We start from the raw sequence: 21,552 nt of genomic DNA, 5'->3' as shown, positions 1-21,552 counted from the left end.
GGACCTCAGACGGCTAGAGCGAGTATGGCGGGGTGCCCGTGGCAGAGCTTCAAGAACATCTTATAGAGTTTTTATGAAAACCTATGAGATGGCAGTGAAGGCCGCTAAGAAGTCCTACTTCTCGGCCTCCATTGCATCCGCTAGCTCTCGCCCGGCGCAATTATTTAGTATAATTCGGTCTTTAACGTCCCTCGAAGGACAGCCAAATTTAAATAACAATTGGACACACAGCTGTGAGGCATTTGCGAGCTTTTTTGCGGAGAAGGTCCTGTTGCTCCGCCATGACCTCCCCGCCAATTTCGATACAATAAAGGAACTGGAGGCCCCTCGACTGTCCTCGGGTCCAGTATTGGACCACTTTGACCGGATATCCCCAGCCGATGTGGACAGACTCCTCCGAGCTGGAAAGCCCACCACTTGTCCTCTCGACCCGTGCCCGTCCTGGCTGATTAGAGCGTGTCCAGACGAGGTGCGGGCCCCCCTGGGGGATATCATCAATTTGTCCCTTGGCACCGGGACATTCCCAGGGGAACTGAAGGAGGCAGTGGTGCGCCCGCTTTTAAAGAAAACATCATTAGATCCCTTAGATCTATCCAATTACCGCCCGGTTTCGAATCTTCCATTCCTGGGTAAGGTGATTGAGAGAGCGGTTGCGGAACAGCTTGGTAGGTTTCTGGATGAAACATCGGCTCTGGATCCATTCCAGTCCGGCTTCCGCGCTGGTCATGGGACCGAGACGGCTCTGGTCGCCTTAACAGATGATCTCCGTAGGCAGCTGGATCGAGGCGGGTCGGGGCTGCTGATTCTTCTAGACCTGTCAGCAGCCTTCGACATGGTCGATCACGAACTCCTGGACCACCGCCTTGCTGAAGTGGGGATCCAGGGCACAGCCCTTCAATGGCTGCGCTCGTTTCTCTCTGGTCGGGGACAGAGGGTGGCGCTTGGGGGGGAATTGTCATCCCGCCACTCCTTGGTGTGTGGAGTGCCTCAGGGTGCGATTCTCTCCCCGATGCTTTTTAACATCTTTATGCGCCCCCTTGCCCAGCTTGTCCGGAGTTTTGGGCTGGGCTGCCATCAGTATGCTGATGACACCCAACTCTATCTGTTGATGGATGGCCATCCTGACTCGGCCCCAGACACACTGATCAGATGCTTGGAAGCTGTGGCTGGATGGTTACGTGGGAGCCGGTTGAAGTTAAATCCTTCGAAGACAGAGGTCCTCTGGCTGGGACGGGACGATATGAGATTGAGGGGGCAACTCCCTTCTCTTGCGGGGGTGCAATTAGTGCCAGCACCGTCCGTTAAGAGTTTGGGTGTAATCTTCGATACCTCCCTCTCCATGGAGGCGCAGATTGCAGCTATAACAAAGGCGGCATTTTTTCATCTCCGCCAAGCTAAGCAGTTGGCTCCTTACCTCTCTCGCCCTGACCTAGCCACTGTGATCCACGCGACGGTCACCTCCAGACTGGATTATTGTAACTCGCTCTACGTGGGGCTGCCCTTGAGACTGACCCAGAAACTCCAGCGGGTGCAGAATGCCGCAGCGAGACTCCTTACGGGGTCTTCGCTGCGAGATCACATTCATCCGGTGCTATACCAGCTGCACTGGCTCCCGGTGGAGTACAGGATCAGGTTTAAGGTGCTGGTTTTAACCTTTAAAGCCCTATACGGCCTAGGACCCTCGTACCTACGGGACCGCCTCTCCTGGTATGCCCCACAGAGGAACTTACGGTCTTCAAATAAAAACATCTTGAAGGTCCCAGGCCACAGAGAGGTTAGGCTGGCCTCAACTAGAGCCAGAGCTTTTTCGACTGCGGCTCCAACCTGGTGGAACGCTCTGTCGCAAGAGACAAGGGCCCTGCAGGACTTGACATCTTTTCGCAGGGCCTGTAAGACAGAGCTGTTCCACCAGGCCTTTGGTCAGGGCGCAGCCTGACTCCCTCCTTTGGTAATCTCTACAAAGCTTTAGTCTATGGTTACCATCAATTTGTATTTTAATTAACTTTTAGAATGTATTTATAATGTTGTACTGTTTTAGTGTTGTTAGCCGCCCTGAGCCCGACTTTGGCTGGGGAGGGCGGGATATAAATAAAATTTATTATTATTATTATTATTATTATAATTCACCCAGTTTCCCACGATACAAGCACTCTGAGACTTCTTCCATCACCCACTCAATTCTCGCAAGCAGCAAATGGGATTCTCGACAGCAAGACGTTTTTGCTCTGGGAGTGAAGAAAGGGAATGGTCATGTTCAGACAATTATCCAAACCATGGTTTGGAGGCCCAAGAACAAACAACAGTGAGCTTCAGGGTAACATGCTGCCTCCTTCCCTTCTCCACAGTTGTATCTTGCTTTGAGGACAAACCATGGTTGATGCAAACCATGGTTTACCACATACAGACAAAAAGGTATCTTGTTGAAATTAGAAGCAGAATTGCTTAATCTCCTCCCTTGACATACAGCAGAAGGGGAGGAGGGAGCGTACACACCTGCCACTCATACCCAATCCATCATCTCAATTCAGCCATGCTCTTTCACATCACAGAAGATACAAATGGAATATTACTTTAGCTTAGCAATGGGAAGCCGGTAGCCCTCCTGATGCAGCTGAACTCCGGCCAGCATACCCAATTGTGGGGGATCATGGGAGTTGTAGTTCAGCAGCATCTGGATGAACACAGGTTAGCCTCCCCTGTTTAGATGAACTACTGAAAATGGAAGCCTAGCATATTCTGTAAAGGACAGGACCAAAGGTCTCTACAATTTTCCAATGCAATCAACACAACCAGCAACTAAGAGCAAATGCAGTGACAAACTGGCCCAGCTACACACACAAATAGTGTGGAAAAATAATACTCCTATTTTAAAATAAGTGGTGCTACTTCCAGTCTGTTGCTATAGTGATGAAGGGCCCGGCAGAGCAGAGAATGGCTCAAAATGATCCAGCAATCAAGCAAGTGAGATGCACTGTTATCAGAGATATGGATTCTGCAGCCAGTTGCACAGCAAAGTGGCAATCGATTTATTAAAGAGAAGACCCTCTCACTTGCTTTCTGCTCCTGTGCATCCTTTTCTCAGGTAAGTGCTTGGCTGGGCATCTTGCGTGGAGTAGCCCTACAAAAGGTTGTCTTAAGAGTAAGCACAGCACATATAGACCTTTGATGGATGTTTATCATTAATGTGGGGCAGTCCTGCAGCCAAACAGGCCACAGCACTGCTTTTAATGATATATTTAATGAAGCATTATGAGTACTCTGGAGGCCTCTTCCCTCAACTATAAGGGGAAGGAGGACAATACCTTGAGGGGCACCAAAACAGATGCAGCTGCACTGGCCCTTGGACTGCTATCGCCCACAATGTATCCCTGAAGTCACTGGGGGTAAAAGAGCTTTATTCATTGCAGTAGTTTAAAGTATTTCCTATTATAGTGTCATCACACAAACAGAGCAGTTTGATGCTTTTCAGCAATGGAAACCCTGAAAAGGAGGGATAGGATGTGCTGGATGAGTAGAAAGAGAGAATAGATCAAGCACTGGATCCCATGGCTTAACTTTCACTCCTCAGACAGAATCCAGAGCACTGGGTATTAGGGCTTGAAAACAAAAAGACTAGACCAGGGGTCAGCAAACTTTTTCCACAGGGGGCCGGTCCACTGTTTCTCAGACCTTGTGGAGGGCCGGACTCACTCTCACTCTCCATATATTTAAAAAATCAATTTCTATGCACACTGAGAGGAGGGCAAGTAGTCCTCTTCCCCACACACACCCCAGCCCTGGCCGCCTTTTCAGTTTGCAGCCTGCCTCACTCGTCAAAGGGCTGGCAGCGGTGGCATGAAACGCGCTTCTCCCCGCCTAAAGAAAGAAGGCGCTGTGCTTACCTCCCCAGGGGCTGGTAGGCAGAGCGAGCTTGTCCACTCTGCTCTGTGGCCCACAGGAGCACCAGGACGGTGGCAGTGGGAGGAACAGGCTGAGCGGCAGCGGCTCTGCCAATCAAACCAGACACAGATTCTGATTGGCAGAGAGGTCCCCATGCTGCGCTGAGGTAAACCAGGTGCAGCGTTTGATTGGCAGAGTCGCCGCCGCTCGGCTTCTTCCTCCTGTCAGCATCACTAGGAGTCTTGGCTTCGCGGTGCGGGCCCTGGCCTCGCGGTGCGGGCCGGATTTGTGAGCCTGGGGGCCGCATACAGCCCCCGGGCCTTAGTCTGCTGACCCCTGGACTAGACAGACAGCCTTTCAACAACAACAAAAGTATTCAGCTTAAGCACAAGACAGAATACACAGTATTCCTTAATGCCTCTGATAATACAAAGCTCATTCTTACATTCAGCCACTGGTATTCATATCAATGCATTCTAAGGCCATCTTGGAAGAAGGCCTACTTTATTAAATCACTGCAAAAAGCAGAACAAGTGAAGATAGGACCTCAACTCACAAGAACGGCTGTTCCCAAGTTCAAGTACTCTAGCACAAAGTATAATGGCATCTGTCATCATTTAATAATTTTAGTATTCTTCCTTTTCTAGGTGTTACATCAAGCACACCCATCTACCGCACCAGAAAAGGCAATGGAAATGTTTCCAATCTGGCCTTTTCCTTTCAAATACATGGAAGCTACAGGCAGGTGAGGATCAGGCTGTAATGCTTGAAACACACACACACACACACACACACACACACACACACACACACCCTGCATTACTGACTGGCATGCTACGTAAGAGGAGTGGTGCTTAAGAACATAAGTAGGGGATGGCAGGATCACACCAATGGCACATCTAGTCCAGCATCCTGTTCTCTTCCATGGCAGCCCACCACATGCCTATAGGAAACCTGCAAGCAGGACCAGAGTGCAAGAGCATTCTCTCCCTTTGTGGCTTTCAGGAACTGGTATTCAGAAGAATTATGGAGGCAAAGAAGAGCTATCATGGCTACTGGCCCCTGATAGGCTTCTCCTCCATGAATTTGTCCAATCCTCTTTCAAAGCCATCGAGGTTAGTGGACAGCACTGTCTCCTGTTGAGTAGCAACGAGCAGCCATCCCAGATGCAACCACTGGCAGAGTGGGGGAACCATTTTTATCATTTCAACCATAGTGCTTTCCGCTGGAATCAGTTAATCCATTCACGTATAAACTAGCCTCGAAACCAGAGTTCACAGTTTCCTCCTTTAGAAGACCTCCCCTTACTCCAGAAAGTTGCAGACCTATGGGCCACCCTCACGGATATTCCTCAAGCAATTCTTTGCAAGGGAAATCATTAATCTGACACACATCTTGAGAAGTTCCCTGTGACAAAATGCTAAAGACAACCATTGGATAGGTGGATAGCAATGCTTCTTGGCCTTTATTCAAGCATTTTTGGCCACATTCACACATAACACTAAGCCAGAAAACATTGTCCATTAAACCATACTTTGCATGGTCTGCATCCTGGTGCATACAGACCACATACAGTGGTACCTCGGGTTAAGAACTTAATTCGTTCTGGAGGTCCATTCTGAACCTGAACCTGTTCTTAACCTGAGGTACCACTTTAGCTAATGGGGCCTCCTGCTGCCGCCATACCACTGGCACGCAATTTCTGTTCTCATCCTGAAGCAAAGTTCTTAACCCGAGGTACTATTTCTGGGCTAGCGGAGTCTGTAACCTGAAGCGTCTGTAACCCGAGGTACCACTGTACTCCCTTTCCCCCTTTCACAAGTGGGGGTGGATCAGAAGTAACCACTTTTGTCTGAACACAGGGTTTGTTCCACCCAAAAAATTATGCTCACTAAGCCAACTAAGCCGTGGCTTCAAAACAGGTAGTGATCACAGTGGTTTGGGCAAAACAAACCATGGTCCTGGATTTGGAAATAATGCTAAACCAACTATTTCGTGGTCATCTCTCCTCCTCCCCATCCGCTCATGGAATTGTAAGCAAAACAACTATGAGAAAGAGAAACAGGACCCCATCAATCACAGCTCAATGCTGCAAAGAAGGAAAATTACTCCCCACACTGAAGCCTGCAAAAAAACCTCCATGACAATAATGAAGAGGTGCAAAGGACACATCCCATTTTAAATCTCTTCCTCTGGAAATCTGGCCTGTTGCCTGCTCTCTACCCCCACCCCCAAATTAATGCACATGAAGCTTGGATAGAGATATTAAATTAGTATGATTAAAGGCCCAACTCACAGGGTTTACAAAAGGATTACAGCTAATCAATCCACCATCCTGCAGAGGGGGGGGGGGACATTTGCTTGCAAGGCTGATAAATTGGTGACTAATAGTTAATCTCTAGAGATTAGCATTTCTTATTTTGTCATTTCCAGGAGGGGTAGCTGTTATAGTCTACTTCAGAAACAAAAAAAGAGCAAGAGGGAAAAAAGCACTTTAAAAATCAGCAAATTTATTGTGGCAGAGCCCACTGACTCAGATGCATGAACTGTTGTCTTTAATTGGTGAAGATTATGTATATATATTTTTAATCTCTCTCACTCACTCAAACAAACATGCACAAGTACAAAGGGGGAGGGATGTAAACAGTGAGGTCCAAAAGCATGAAATGTCATGAACTGTATTCTTACATTTCAGTGTCTTTCTGTTTCTATTTCTACACACACCGCAATAAAAAAATAAATAAATGTTATGCCACAATGTATCTATCTGTCTTGAAGGTGCAGCAAGACCTTTTGCTGAGTGATATCTAGCTTGAGGAAAGACGGAAAAGAGTGTGTTGCTATCTCGATTGCTCACTACCTAGATTTTATCTGGCATGAGATTCAAGAACCCCAGACCTCCACATTTCATGTATGAAGGACCTCCCTGCAGGGACAAACGGGGAACAAATTAGACTGAAGAGTTGTCCACTATCTCTCTACATTCCAGAGAACATGGCAGCAGAAGGTACTGATAAAAAAAAGGCAGGTTCACAGAAAATAATATTTGTATTACATGGGATACTGCAGTCTTTAAGCACCTAACAATGAATGGAAGTTCACTGAGGAAGATCTATGAATTAAGTTGGAAAATATACAGACAGTGTATCTGACAGAGGAACTTAGCCTTGAAAATAAATCCAAAAGTTACTGGTGCAGTGAACTTTATACTAGCCAATCTGCTTGTGCAGACGTTACTCATTTATCGTGCAGTCACTGCAGAAATACCTTCCATTTTAAAAAATCTTCCTTGTCTTGTCACCTGGATACAAATATTACTCACCACAGAGAACCAGACAATTAACTGTTCCCTGCCTGCAGGAATTACACAGTTCAAACTTGCACTGAAAGCTTTCAGAAGCTTTACATTGCTTCAAAAGCTGTATTTTCCCCTTTTCTTTTTTTAAAAAAGGTGTTACAATTTAAATTTTAGAATCTCCCCCCCAAAAATAATTATAAAAAGCTTTCAAGAGAATATTCAAACTTGAGAATGTGCAAGTCAAAAACCAGTTGCCATGAAATTTATATATATATCAATCACTTGAGAAAAACAGGAAATATCTTTTCCTCTTGCAGCTCTGATGTATCAACAGGGCAAGTGGGAAAAATGTGGAATGGTTAGGTGATCATGACTACTTATGTCATCAGGAAGGAGGGGAATGCTCACAACACAATGCATTTTTAAAAAAAGTTATTCTTGCATTGGCAAGTGTCTATACAAATCTGTGCACCATAGTTTGAGCTAAGGGGATATTGGAATTATATGCATGCCAAACACTTGTACTATCCTTTGAGGGTGATACAAAATTCACCATCAGGCCGAGTAAGCTTGCTTTCGGTAAAACCTGAACACCTGCAATACCCTTTTCAGCAGCAATGGCTGGCCCAGTTAAATAATGGCACCTTACAAATGTATGACTAGGGCCTTATCTATTTATTAATCATCAGGGAAGCATAACTGATTCCCCCTTACACAGACTTACACACCCCTACACTTTTTCTATCATACAAGTACCCTGCTGAATCTGACTAAAGGTCTCACCCATCTTCCTGTTTCTCAGTGTAGTTAACCAGATCTTTCTCAAAAGTCAACAAGCAGGGTATGAAGAAAATAACCACCCATCACCATTTATGCATTTAATTTATTTGTAAAATTTATATCCTGCCCTTTATAACCAAATGATCTCTGGGTGGGTGGCAACCATAAAAATACAGCACTTCATAAAATCAACCAATGCATTAAAACAAAAGCAATATTGCACAGTTCAGACCACGCAACATTCACCTCCTCCACTCAGTACACACCAGAATCTTTAGAGCAGCCTTTCTCAACCTAAGTCCCTAGATGTTGTTGAACTACAACTCCCATCACCCCTAGCTAGCAAGGCCAGAGCTCAAGGATGATGGGAGTTGTAGTCCAACAACATCTGGGGACCCACAGGTTGAGAACCACTGCTTTAGAGGATTACGTCCCCAAAGACTTGACAGAAAAGTTTTCAGATAGTGATGAAAAATAACTAAAGTTGGTGGCAGCTATACATCAAGAAAGCTGTTCCATCACCAGGGTGCCATCACCGAGAAGGCTCTGTCCCATAGTTTTCACTTGGCAATGCTATGACAAGCAGTAGCTCTTAAAATCACAGCCAGGACAATACAGACAGGGAGGCACTCCTTCAGATAACTCAGTCCTAACCATTCAGGGCTTTGTATGTCAGAATCTTGAATAAGGCTTGGCGGTATGAAGTATGGATCTTTAAGGACCAAGATTATGTGATCCTGAGCAGAACCCCACCCCCCAAAAATGTGGTATTCAGCGTTCACTGCCCCTGAACCCAGAGGTTCTATTTGCCCATTATAAATAACCACAACTGATAAACCATGAGTTTGTCTACTTTGCAGTATATTGTAGAAAGGCTGTTCTCTATGCACTTGGACACTTCTTAAGAAATTTTGCATGATAGTTCCTGAGATCGAGGAGCAGGATATTGTCCATGTTTGGGATACAATTGGATGCTTTTAAAAATCAAGATGGCAGACAGAACCATTCAAATCTCCCCTGGATTTACCACTGATTTCTAAACTGATTTCCCCCCCTGTGTTTTATAATTCCACTGGGCATGAGACTCCTAGTCTCCTACAAAGTTAAGCCCACAAACATCTCCGCATTGTGGAGCAGGGAATGCCATAAATTATGTGTTGTAGGAAGAGAAGTATTTTCATATCCTCAGAACAATCCCATGGGATAAACTGGGCTGAGATATACTTACTGGCCCAAGATCGGCCAGTAACCTTTGCGCCAGAGGAAGAACACAGCAGAATTCAGCAGCCAGATTATGAATAGGCGCTCAGAATAGATCACACCCATTATGGTGTGGCTGCACTGGTTGCTGAATTGCTCCCAAGTCCAATTTAAAGTGCTGGTTTTGACATATAAAGTTTTTCATGGCTTGGGACTTTTAGAAGGCATCTGAAGGCAACCTTGTTTAGGGAAGCTTTTAATATCTGAAGGACTATTGTGTTTTAACGTTTTTTTGGAAGCCGCCCAGAGTGGCTGGGGAAACCCAGCCAGATGGGTGGGGTATAAATAAATTATTATTATTATTATTACTATTATTATTATTATTATTAGGACCCCAAAAGCTCACTGACGGCTGTTCCTCCAATAATGAGCCCGAAAAAGTTATCTGAGGCCATTCTCTGCGAGAAGAGAGACAGGGCCTTTTCAGTGGCAGACTCCCCTTGTGGAATGGTCACCTCAGGAAAACTCAGCAACATTTACATCCTCAGCCAAAGGCATTTTTGTTCTACCAGGTTTTTGGGTGCTAACATTGTTGCTGTTCTTCCTGCGGTTTTCATGGGCAATCTCTTGGGTTTGGAGGTGGTTATCCTTTTGGTGAATGGGAAGGATTTTTAATTTTCTTTTTAAGGCAGTATAATTGTTGGTCACTTTTAAAATATTTTACCACTGTAAACGTTGTTGGATTTTTCTTTGTATAAGCCGCCATGGAGCAAGTTGCTCTGGGACGGTTCTTGCACAAAACAACTCATAAAATAACCCAAGCCTACGTTATTCTAGGACCAAGACGGGGAAGCCGTGACCCTCCAGCTGTTGGGGCCCCAGATGTTGTTGGATGACTGCATCACTCCCATCACCCCTGACTTTTGACTATGCTGGCTGGGGCTGATGGGAGTTGGAGTCCGACAACAAGGTCGCAGGTTCACCATAGCTGCCCTAGAACAAATGACTCTTACAAAAATTAGGCATGTAAATCACCACTAGCCAGTCATCGCCATAGTGAGTAAGGATTTCCCTAGGCGACCAGATTTTTTTTAAAAGCCCATTTGTGTGCTAAACATTTGTGGATTTGCAAAACCAAGAAAGCATTACATGAGGGCAGGGGTGAATTAATATGCATGCATCTGTTAATTTATTAAGACCATCAGCTCCATCCCCTACATTCATTCAAGCAGGAGCTATGCCTTGCAAGTAATTTACTTGCAAGTAAGTCCAGTTGTGGCAAATGGAGCTTCTTCCCTAGTTTTTTTCCCCACTCCAGGACTGCAGCCTCAACCCTCGAAGTACTATAAAGAGTCAAAAAAATGGATGAAAATGCTCATCACATTCCACTCAGACGCTGCTCCCTAAAATGTGTGTGTTTTCATACGCCAGACAACTTACTTGCGCCTTCGATTTTGTCCGATCCCCTGCTCCAAATGATCTGCCTGGTCTCCAGCTTCACCTGGAACGTTTTCCTTTCTGGCCTTTGGGACTTTTTCGAGTAAAACAAAGTCATCACGGTGCCGACTTCCAAGCTCCTGGAGAGGTGAACCACTTCGGCTTCGCTTGGGTTGCAGGGTCCATTGGTAAAAACAGACGCCATGGTGGCTTCCCGAGTCCTTTTTCTTCTCTCTTTCTCTCGCCCCCCCTCGGGTTCAGCAAACGCTGGGCGAATGAAGGGGGGGGGGAAGGGGGGCAGAAAACTTCCCAAACAAAAGGAGGAGTTCAAACGCTTCTTCTACGCCAAAGCTGGAAGCAAAAGCGTGGAAAGGGGGGAACCGGGTTGTGGGTTTATTTATTTTTTCAACTCCACACCAACATCCTCCGAGCCTTTTCCAACCGAGAAGCAACGAATTTCAAATCTTGGGAAGCCGTCCCTCCAGGGAAGGAGCCAGGATGCCACCACCGACCAGTGTTTATAATGCGAACGGGAGGGAAGAGGCGAACTCCTTAGCCCCGGTCGGTGGGCGCCCTCTTGGCAACCAGCAGCTCTTCGATCCCCCAAAACGAGAGAAAATCGCCCCTCTCCCCTTCGCGATCATGCACCATTTTCCCTCTGCTTGCTTTCTTTTCTTCCTTCGTTCCTTTTGGGGGTTTCACCCACACCCCCTCCGCGTCTTCTCGAGTCCTTTAAAACGAAAGCGAGCAGAAAGGGAATCGGGCCGGATGGCACGGCGGCGGCGGCGCGGGAGGTAAGAGAAAACAAATATGCATAAAAATCTAACTCCAAGTCGGTCTTCCCCAAGCGCAAGCAAGGCTGGCCGGGGGCTAGAAAGGGCTGGCTGCGATCGGGGGGCGGAGAGGAGGGCTCTGGCAACCCCCGCAGCCTTGCTCCCTCCCCCTGCGACTGCCCCTCTTATCCCCGCCCCCCTTCCCTCTTCCTCCTCCTCCTCCTCGACTCTGCAGGCAGATCCCTCTCTCTCTCGGAATCGATCAGAGACAGGCTGATAAAGATCTCCCTAGAGCTCAGCAAGTAATGGCTGGAAGTAGCGGGGGGAGGAAAACCTCCAGTAATCGGAGCCCATTGCACATTCTTAAATGACTCTCTTGTGTTGTGCTTTGCAGCAACGTATGCAAGGTCGGGGTGAGGAGGGGGGACGTGTTGTAGAAAAACGAAGCAGGGTTTTCTTTTTCGCATACCGCCCCCTCCCCCGTCCTACCACCCCCCTTCCTTTCTTTGCACATTATAACAAGGGAGGAGGAGGCTCAGGGTTGGATCCGGACGCCCTCGTCTCCAGATCCTCTCCCCAAAGTGAGCAGGCAGGACTAGTCTGCAGGGCCCAGCGAGAAGCGAAGATTTCCATAATCCAGTTTTTTCTCCTTGCCTTTGCATGAATTGGGGGGGAGGGCAGAGAGATCAGGAGACTTTGGGGGGTGGCGGGTGGGTTTTTCATCCCAGCACAAGTGAGGCAGTGGCATGTTTCTGTTGGGTCTTGTCTTCGCGCGCCCCCACCCCAAATCAAAAGGGAGCCCAGGAGAGGGGTGGTCGCGCTGGAAGGAAGATGGGAGGCTCCGGGCTTCGCAATGCAGGGCCCTTTTTGCGGCCTGCGAGTCTCGGGTCGACTCGCGTCCAGGTGGCAGGTTGGTTTGTTTGTTATTTTTTCGCCTTCTTCCCGAACACGTGACGGCGCCTAAGAGAAGAAGCAGGAAAAGGACGCGGTGGGGTCGGGCGTCGGGACTGTCGCCGCTTGCGCGGTGGAAGGCTGCAGTTGGGACAGGCAGAAGAAGATGCAACAGAGGCGCACACTCGCCACTCCGCTGTGGAATTCGGATCAATGGCTGCTGTGTTGTGGTGGCTCCAGTGTTGCACTGGGGAGACCCGAAATGTTCAAATGCCCGCGATATCTCTACGGGAGCTTTTGTTGTGTGAATGGCGCCACAGACCCCCTGGGGTCCGCAGGCCACCAATTGGGGAACCACTGGTGCAGAAAACAAACAATAGGGCCTTGAGACAAAAACTTAAAACGAGTAACGCAGCGATATAAAAGCAGAAAAGCAAATGAAACGGAAATTCAAACATGTGCCACAGGGTCCATTCTTGTGAGTCAGGGAAAGCTTGGGCGGAAAGATCTCAAAAGCGACATACGGTTAAAATAAATTCTTCTGATTGGAAATCATCTTAACAGATTTTAATACAGTCATACCTTGGGTGTCAAACAGAATCTGTCCGGAAGTCTGTTCAACTTCCAAAACGTATGGAAACCAAAGCATGACTTCTGATTGGCTGCAAGAAGCTCCTGCAGCCAATTGGAAGCTGCTGAAGCCCCATCGGACATTCAGGTTCCAAAGAACGTTCGCAAACGGGAACACTCACTTCCGGGTTTGCGGCGTTCGGGAACCAAAACATCCAAGTACCAAGGTGTTCGGGATCCCAGGTACAACTGTATTGTATTTTTATAGAGCAGCATGCCCTAGGATGTTATGGTGAAGTAATATCAATAATACATACCTCCCCTTCACCCTAAGGTCCCGAGGTGGGTTACAACACAACACAAGTAATACAGTTTATGACCAAGTAAAGCCCTGGTTGAGGAGCCTCCTGGGATGTGCAGAGGCTTCGTATGAGGCCTCTCCACAGCCCAGGAGGTTCCTTCATCAGGTCCTCTGCTAACTGCTGTGGTGGGATGGGGGGCCTAGGGAAACAGCCCCACAAGAGGAGCCCTTCTGCAACCTGCCTGCCTGGCCTCTGGTCTCCAAAGAAAAAACACACAAATACTACAAAAACCAACTTACCTCACAGGGTCGTTGTAAAGAGAAAACAGGGAGGGGGAGAACCTTCTACATTGTTCCTTCAATAGAACTTCCAGCTTCAGGGGCTGTATACTCCTGAATGTCACTTGTTGGGGGACAACCCTAGAAGACAGTTTTCGCCTTTAGGCCTTCCTTGTGGTCTTTCCAGAGGCATCCAGCTGGCCACTGTCAGAAGCAGAGGTATTGGACCAAGTTGACTTTCAGTCAAGCATATAAATCTCTATAGGTACACTCAGTTGAGAGAAAGCCCTATTTCCATTCTGAGTATTATAAAAGTGTCGTAAGAGGACTCTTTGAAGCAGAGAGGGAAAGAAGAATGTAAAGAGTGATGTTTGGTTTCTGTAATGAAAGAAACAAGGATCCATACGTGCTTAGAAGCTGTGTCCTCTGCCCTAGAGACCTTTTCCTCTAATATTAGGGGTTGAGATTTGGGGGGCTGTGTGTCCTACTTTGCATAGGCCACTTCTCTAGCTGAATGGCTCTCAGAAGAGAGTCTTCTGTTTGAAGGGCTGTCCAGTCCAACCCTGGTTTAACCCTAAGAATGGAGAGCAGATGCCTTGAAGTTGCCCGTCCACCACACAGCTGCACACACACTGTACATTGAAAGCACACACACACACCCCTCCTGGAAGCTGCAGTGTACACCTAACAGAGTTGCAATTCCCAATGCCCTTAACCAACTACAGTTCCCAAGATTCTTTGGTGGGCAGGAGCAAGCAAAATGCTTCAAAAGTATAGGGTGTATACTATACAGAGCTGACACACAAGTCGTCTTCCTCACTGTGGTGAGGCATTTCTGTTCAAATCATGTTGTTGTTTAGTCGTTTAGTTGTGTCCAACTCTTCGTGACCCCATGGACCAGAGCACGCCAGGCACTCCTGTCTTCCACTGCCTCCCGCAGTTTGGTCAAACTCATGTTTGTAGCTTCGAGAACACTGTCCAACCATCTCGTCCTCTGTCGTCCCCTTCTCCTTGTGCGCTCAATCTTTCCCAACATCAGGGTCTTTTCCAGGGAGTCTTCTCTTCTCATGAGGTGGCCAAAGTACTGGAGCCTCAGCTTTACGATCTGTCCTTCCAGTGAGCACTCAGGGCTGATTTCCTTAAGAATGGATGCGTTTGATCTTCTTGCAGTCCATGGGACTCTCAAGAGTCTCCTCCAGCACCATAATTCAAAAGCATCAATTCTTCGGCGATCAGCCTTCTTTATGGTCCAGCTCTCACTTCCATACATCACTACTTGGAAAACCATAGCTTTAACTATACGGACCTTTGTTGGCAAGGTGATGTCTCTGCTTTTTAAGATGCTGTCTAGGTTTGTCATCTCCTTTCTCCCAAGGAGCAGGCGTCTTGTAATTTCATGACTGCTGTCACCATCTGCAGTGATCATGGAGCCCAGGGAAGTAAAATCTCTCACTGCCTCCATTTCTTCCCCTTCTATTTGCCAGGAGGTGATGGGCCCAGTGGCCGTAATCTTAGTTTCAAATCATAGTACAGTAATGATTTTGAAATGTGCATATAAATGAACATGTGCACATTTTATGCAGATCCATGTCCTCTTTTACCCACTTCTCTGGTCCTTTTTTTTTTTTTTTTTACAGTGTCATAGAATTTTGGATTTGGAAGTGACCCTGAGGATCATCTAGTCCAAGCCCCAGGAATGCAGGAATCCTGCCCAAAGCTTTTCCTAGGTGGACTCAAACCACCAACCTTCTGGTTAACAGCCAGATGCGCTGACTTGTTGCACCACCTGGACATCCTGCTGGGGACTGGTTGTGGTTACTAGCTAAAGTTTTTCCTCTTTCTAACTGGTCACCTCTGCCTTTAAGAGCTACAGTTGCAACTGAAATTGTTCGCACACACCCCCATTGCAATTAGGGTTCATTATCAAAATTGACAGACTTTTCAGCTGTTTGCAATGAGCCAATCAAACAAAAGGCGGTCCGACTCAAACACGCCTGTTGCAACTAGTAAAGCCCTTCATTAGTTGCATCAGGTGTGCTTGAGACAACCCCAGTTGTATTGGTGCTGTTGTGAGGGATTCTGTGTAGGGGGTTGAATAACAGTGAGACTGGAGAAGCCAGTATAAGTTGCAATTTCAGCTGAATTTGGGGGAACCACTTGAAGCATCCATTATGCTGAGCTATTTCAATTGCTTTTGTCTGATTTGCTCATTGCAAACAGCTGAAAGTCTGTAAATTTTGATTTAAAAAACCCTATTTGCAATGGGGGTTCAAATAATTTTGATTGCAACTGTATATGTAAAGGAGAAGCAAATTATGCTTTCTCTAGCAAGGCAAAAACAAAACAAGACAAGACATTCCCCAGCTATGTTATTATTTCATAAGAATGGCCTATTTGATCAGAACAAGGTCCAGCTCTATTGGCCCCAATATTTTGCTTCCAAATACAACCAGCCAGATATTTTTTCTCCTGGGTCTCAAAGTACTTCAGGACTGAATCCTGGTGCATCTGTGTTAAGTGAAACTGTGGGTGGAAGGACTTTTGACTGATTTTTAAAATGTATTTTTATGATCTGAATGTGGCTTGGAGAGGGAGAGATCAGATTCCGCATTTAAGCTTTCCCCAACCCTGGGGCTGCAGAAGTAACACCAAGCTCAACCCATGTGGCTCCCTTGATCATTTGCATGACAGATGGGGGTTAAAAAGGGGTCAGTGGGAGAAGCTGCCCTGTCTCAAGAACCTCAGGTGTGATCTCAGCCTATGGCTCAACTCCTTGTCCTCATACCCAGGCATGAAATGTTAAATGTATGATTATTGTATGCTTCCTGGCTGTCACTATTTTGGGGTGGGATTCAGTCACATACCGGTAAATTCAGCATTGCACAATTCTAGTTGGTTGGGTGGTCTTGTGCAACAAGACCACTTCCCCCAAAGATCGGGCTTTTGAGATAAGGAAAGTGATGAGAAACTGCATTAAAAAGTGTGGGGTAACACTTGCTCTGACGCAACATCATCTAACGTCCCTGCAAACCAATCAGGATGAGTGAGTGCTCAGTAAACAGTTTCTGTGGAAACACTAAGCTTGCCATACATCAGGAAAAGTCCTGACATGTCCTGGTAGTTGGCTGTAAAAATGGCATTGGGTGGGGGGGATTTTACCAAAGCGGCAAAATGTCAGAAAAAACTGGATGTATGGCAATGCGATGGAAAAAGCAGCGGAAACAGCTTAAAAAGCTTTAAATCATTATTTGGGGGGGGGGAGGTCCCCCCGAAAGCCCAACAATTTGGGCGGGGCCTTCCTAAAAAAATGCTCAACGACTTCGCGGGTGTCAGGAATTTTAGTTTTTGAAATATGGCAACCCTAGGAAGCACACTTTGTGTATATTTGTTTTAAAGTTGCTGGTTTTATTTATATTTTGACGAATTTTATGCCCTGTTGTTTTTAATGTTTGATTTTATTGGTATTTTCAATGAATATTTCATATTGCTTTATCTGGTGAACAGCAAGTGCTCTTTCTGCGTGTTCAAAACTGCTTTTTTTTTGTCACATACACAATTACACATCTGCCCTTCTCCTTAGCGCTGTGTGTGTATATGTGTGTGTGTCTCTTCAAACTCGGATGGGCATCTCATTCCCAACTGTCTCTTAATCATTGACTCCCATCAGCCAGCCACTCAGAGCTATTAGCTGGACATCTGCCTAGCAAATGGATGGCAGCTGTAACAAAATCAGGTGCTTCTGGTAAGGCATGGGAGAATCTGTCAATTTTAGTTTCTCTCATTTCTCCAGCCTTATGTTCAGTTCTCCACATTTCTTCATCAGTTTGTGGTTTATCTATTTAAATGGGGGGGGGGCATCCTGAAAATTCACCAGCATTTTAATGATAATATGCCATTTTTGGTATGCAGTTTGGTCAAATATACACACATTTGCAAAACAATTCCCCCTGTAATCATGTCTTTTTGTACATTGTGTTTGCTGGCGTTTAAAATGTGTGGTAAAGGTAAAGGGACCCCTGACCATTAGGTCCAGTCGTGGCTGACTCTGGTTGCGGCGCTCATCTCACTTTATTGGCTGAGGGAGCCGGCATACAGCTTCCGGGTCATGTGGTCAGCATGACTAAGCCACTTCTGGTGAACCAGAGCAGTGCACGGAAATGCCGTTTACCTACCCGCTGAAGTGGTACCTATTTATCTACTTGCACTTTGTGCTTTCGAACTGCTAGGTTGGCAGGAGCAGGGACCGAGCAACGGGAGCTCACCCCATTGCAGGGATTTGAACCGCCAACCTTCTGATCGGCAAGTCCTAGGCTCTGTGGTTTAACCCACAGCGCCACTCGCATCCCCTAAAATGTGTGGTTTTGTTGTTGTTGTTTAGCCATTTAGTCGTGTCCGACTCTTCGTGACCCCATGGACCAGAGCACGCCAGGCACCTCTGTCCTCCACTACCTCTCGCAGTTTGGTCAAACTCATGCTGGTAACCTCGAAAACACTATCCAACCATCTCATCCTCTGTCGCCCCCTTCTCCTTGTGCCCTCCATCTTTCCCAGCATCAGTGTCTTCTCCAGGGAGTCTTCTCTTCTCATGAGGTGGCCAAAGTACTGGAGCCTCAGCTTCACGATCTGTCCTTCCAGTGAGCACTCAGGGCTGATTTCCTTAAGAATGGATGCATTTGATCTTCTTGCAGTCCATGGGACTCTCAAGAGTCTTCTCCAGCACCATAATTCAAAAGCATCAATTCTTCGGCGATCAGCCTTCTTTATGGTCCAGCTCTCACTTCCATACATCACTACTGGGAAAACCATGGCTTTAACTATACGGACCTTTGTTGGCAAGGTGATATCTCTACTTCTCAAGATGCTGTCTCAAGATGTGTGGTAAGGATCTGCAAAAAAGGGGGGTTGACAAATGCCTGGCAGAACACGATATGTGGCTTCGAGGGGGTGTGTATAAGTAGTTTGGTGGGTCACAAGTTGTGGAGGCCTGTGCTACAACCCCAACTGAGCCAATGGCAGAGGAAATGTGGTCAAGGATAGCAAGCCAGCCTTCCCCAACCTGGTGCCCTCCAGATGTTTCATACTACAACTCCCATTAAGTTCCAGCCAGCAAATCAAATGGTAGGGGTGGTGGTAACTGTAATCCAAAGCATCTGGAGATCACCGGTTTGGGGAAGACTGTAATGAGCCATCCGAAGAAACAGCCAGGTAAAGGGAGGCAGTTTCAAACTAAGTGTTAGTCTGTGCTGTTGTGCCTTGTTCTTACTATTGCAATTATCCCCGCCTTCCCTTTGACGTACATGCCCATTGCCTTATGTTTTCATTGCCCTTAGGCTAGTTTGCTTCCTGCTTAATCTAGCCTTCATGGCCTCGTGGATTGGCTTTCAGACAATGCCAGCTCCTCTTGTTCCATCCTTGAAAAACCCCACTTCTTAATGAAATAATCAATCTCACACAAGAAGATCACTAGCGAGAGCTGGAACCGGGACAAAAAGAGGCAGCAGTTAAACGGTAACGATGATTCACGCTTGGTGTTCTTGCTCAAGACATGTTTGTGGACGTCGAAATATCCCTGATGTTGGCTCGGGGAAATCCTTTGCAAAAGCACCATCAAGTACCTCTTCTAGCACATTAAAGAACTCCCATGGTCCCATGCTGACCTGCGTCCTTCTATGCTCCTGAATGGAAGTGATGCCATCAGATTTAATCCCTTGCAATGGAACAAGGGTCTGATTCATAGCCAGAGTGGAACAGTGATAAAGGATTTTCACCTGGCAGCACCTGGGCCATAATGTTCCAGGAGAAGATAATCATGCCATTCAAGCAGAAAGAAGCAACAGGGAATTTTGGTTTGTGGCTGAGCTTCGGAGTGGCCTAGTCACTTGAGCAGTTGGCCCAGGAGTACTCCTGGGTGTAATTTTTTTGTAGTGCAAAGAATTGGAAGTGCAAGAAATGCCTGCTTTAGCACCAGGCCAAAACTGCAGGAAGAATTCTTCCAGAAAGCTGATTCTGACATTTCACGGTGGGCTTCCGATTGCTTCTTTGCTGGAAACAAGGTACGTTCACAATCACACATCAGCTGATAGGCAGTAGGAGGGGGAAGCAGTTTCCATTTGAGAGGCACACTTTCAACCTCCAATGTCAGAGGCTGAAAGGATCAGCATGGAGCAAGCTTTGCAAGCTTCCCCACACTCCCCCTTTCAACCTCTGTGTCTCTCACTTTTCTGCAGAATCCAGGGCGCTGCTTTTCATTTCCTCCTGTGCTATGCTGATTTACTGCAGTCCCTTGTAAGTACCCTTAAAGGTAAAAGGAAAGGGACCCCTGACCAATAGGTCCAGTCATGGCCGACTCTGGGGTTGCAGCACTTATCTCACTTTATTGGCCGAGGGAGCCAGCGTACAGCTTCTGGGTCATGTGGCCAGCATGACTAAGCCACTTCTGGCAAACCATAGCAGCGTTTACCTTCCCGCTATTACCTATTTATCTACTTGCACTTCGAACCGCCAACCTCCTGATCGGCAAGTCCTAGGCTCTGTGGTTTAACCCACAGCGCCACCCGTGTCCCTTTTGTAAGTACCCTTAGTCGTGAATAACAAGACCCGGCTGTTGTGGCAGTTTTGTTTGCAATCTTTTATTTCAACAAATAAGGCTGGACCTGCTTCCAAATGAAGATGCACAGGGTTGAGCTGCACATGTTTTATTGTTGATGCTTTTTATAAATGATTTCCAAGCAATAAAAGAGTGCCACAAAGTACCAAGAGTTGCATTTGCAGGCTGAGAGTTACAGGCGTGTCAGACATCTTGCCCTTCACATGGACTTACCCAGGTTCAGAAGGGAAAGCTGTGGCAGAGAGAGGAAATGAATCTGCATTCCCCAGGACCTGAGCCAGAAGTTCATCTTTCTCCAGCCCGAAAAGAAGTCTTCGTGACCCCATGTAAAAATAACTCAGAAAGTGCATCCTCCCCGTCCCATATAAAAATCAACTTGCATCTCAGACAGAGGATACATTTCTTTTCCTATTAACACCAGGTTTACCATCGCTTTTGAAAGCACCAGGCCAATGGCAAAGCTGCATTGGAAACAGAACAAAGGGAAGTTTATGGGAATGAAGGGCTGATATGGAAAGTATTTCAGGGGGTTTGTGGCTCTCATTCTTTCCAAATCCCCTATTTCCCTTTGCCTCCCCAGCCTCAGAACCAGGCAAAGGAATCTGGATAAATAGAAATAATTTAAACAAAACGGGGGGAAGGGATGGGATTGCTCCATCATTGGGTTCAGCCACCCTGACTTTGCACCAGCTTAGTTATTTTATTAATTTTAATAAAAGTTCACCAGACATATTTACTAAAGACAAAGAAGAGACTAAACAGAATGAAAAGTTTAAGAAGCAGCCCTTGAAATAAGTAAAGCAATAAATAAATCTCTCGATGTGAAAACCAGACAGCCCAGTCTACCGCATGGGGATGTGAAACGATGTTTTGAAACGCTGAGAGCTCCGAGGTCTAAATTCGAGAGGGTAATTACCAAATGAAGCCATTGCTGTAACTCCTTCGTTCTCATGCCTTAAGCATCCTCCCAAACCTGTGTGCATGAAGCAACTATATTCCTTCCATTCATTTTTGCTCCTCTTCCCTCTCCGGCTTCCCCATGTTGAGTTTTATATGCCAAACTCCTTGGGGCAGGGACCAGTCCTCTTCCATTCTGTATAGTAACGTGAATACCATTAAAGATATGTGTGCCTGTGTGTAGGATGGTAGCCTGTAGAAGCTTCTGCCTTACCATCAGTGGTGGGTGTATTTTAACTGGATTTTGAATAAATGTGCAACTAATTGTCACTGTTCTGAATTTTATTGTGTTGCTATATTCCTTAGTGCAGGGGTCAGCAACCTGCGGCCCATGGGGGTTGTTTAAATGGCCCGTGAGCTGCCCCCGAACCAAGCTGCCTGCTCGGCGAGTTCCCACACGCTGCGCTAAACTAGCGCAGTGCAGAGCGGGGGCTCATTTCCGTGGTACTGGAAATTGCGTCTGTGCAGATGTGATCCAGCTCACAGAGCGATCTCTGCGGGAGTGAACTGGCCCAGGTGAGGGAAACTTTGCCAACCCCTTCCTTAGTGGGTCATGCAAACCACCATTCTGAATAATGCT

General features: G+C 46.7%; 1 protein-coding gene across 3 annotated transcripts in view; it reads right to left on the bottom strand.

Moving 5' to 3' along the window:
• Positions 1-11,535, bottom strand: part of PLCG1 (phospholipase C gamma 1) — a 93,550-nt gene extending 82,015 nt beyond the window's left edge. For all 3 annotated transcript variants that reach the window (XM_028734999.2, XM_028735001.2, XM_028735000.2), the window contains exon 1: positions 10,598-11,535. In XM_028734999.2, the coding sequence (XP_028590832.1) occupies positions 10,598-10,799 (202 nt within the window). In that variant the 5' untranslated portion in view covers positions 10,800-11,535. The remainder of the gene's footprint in view (positions 1-10,597) is intronic.
• Between the last annotated feature and the right edge of the window lie 10,017 nt (positions 11,536-21,552).

The sequence above is a fragment of the Podarcis muralis genome, chromosome 5 (assembly GCF_964188315.1).
Source record: "Podarcis muralis chromosome 5, rPodMur119.hap1.1, whole genome shotgun sequence".
Classification (NCBI taxonomy): Eukaryota; Metazoa; Chordata; class Lepidosauria; order Squamata; family Lacertidae; genus Podarcis; species Podarcis muralis.
The sequence above is the reverse complement of the archived record's forward strand: the minus strand, read 5'-3'. Positions and strand labels throughout refer to the sequence as shown.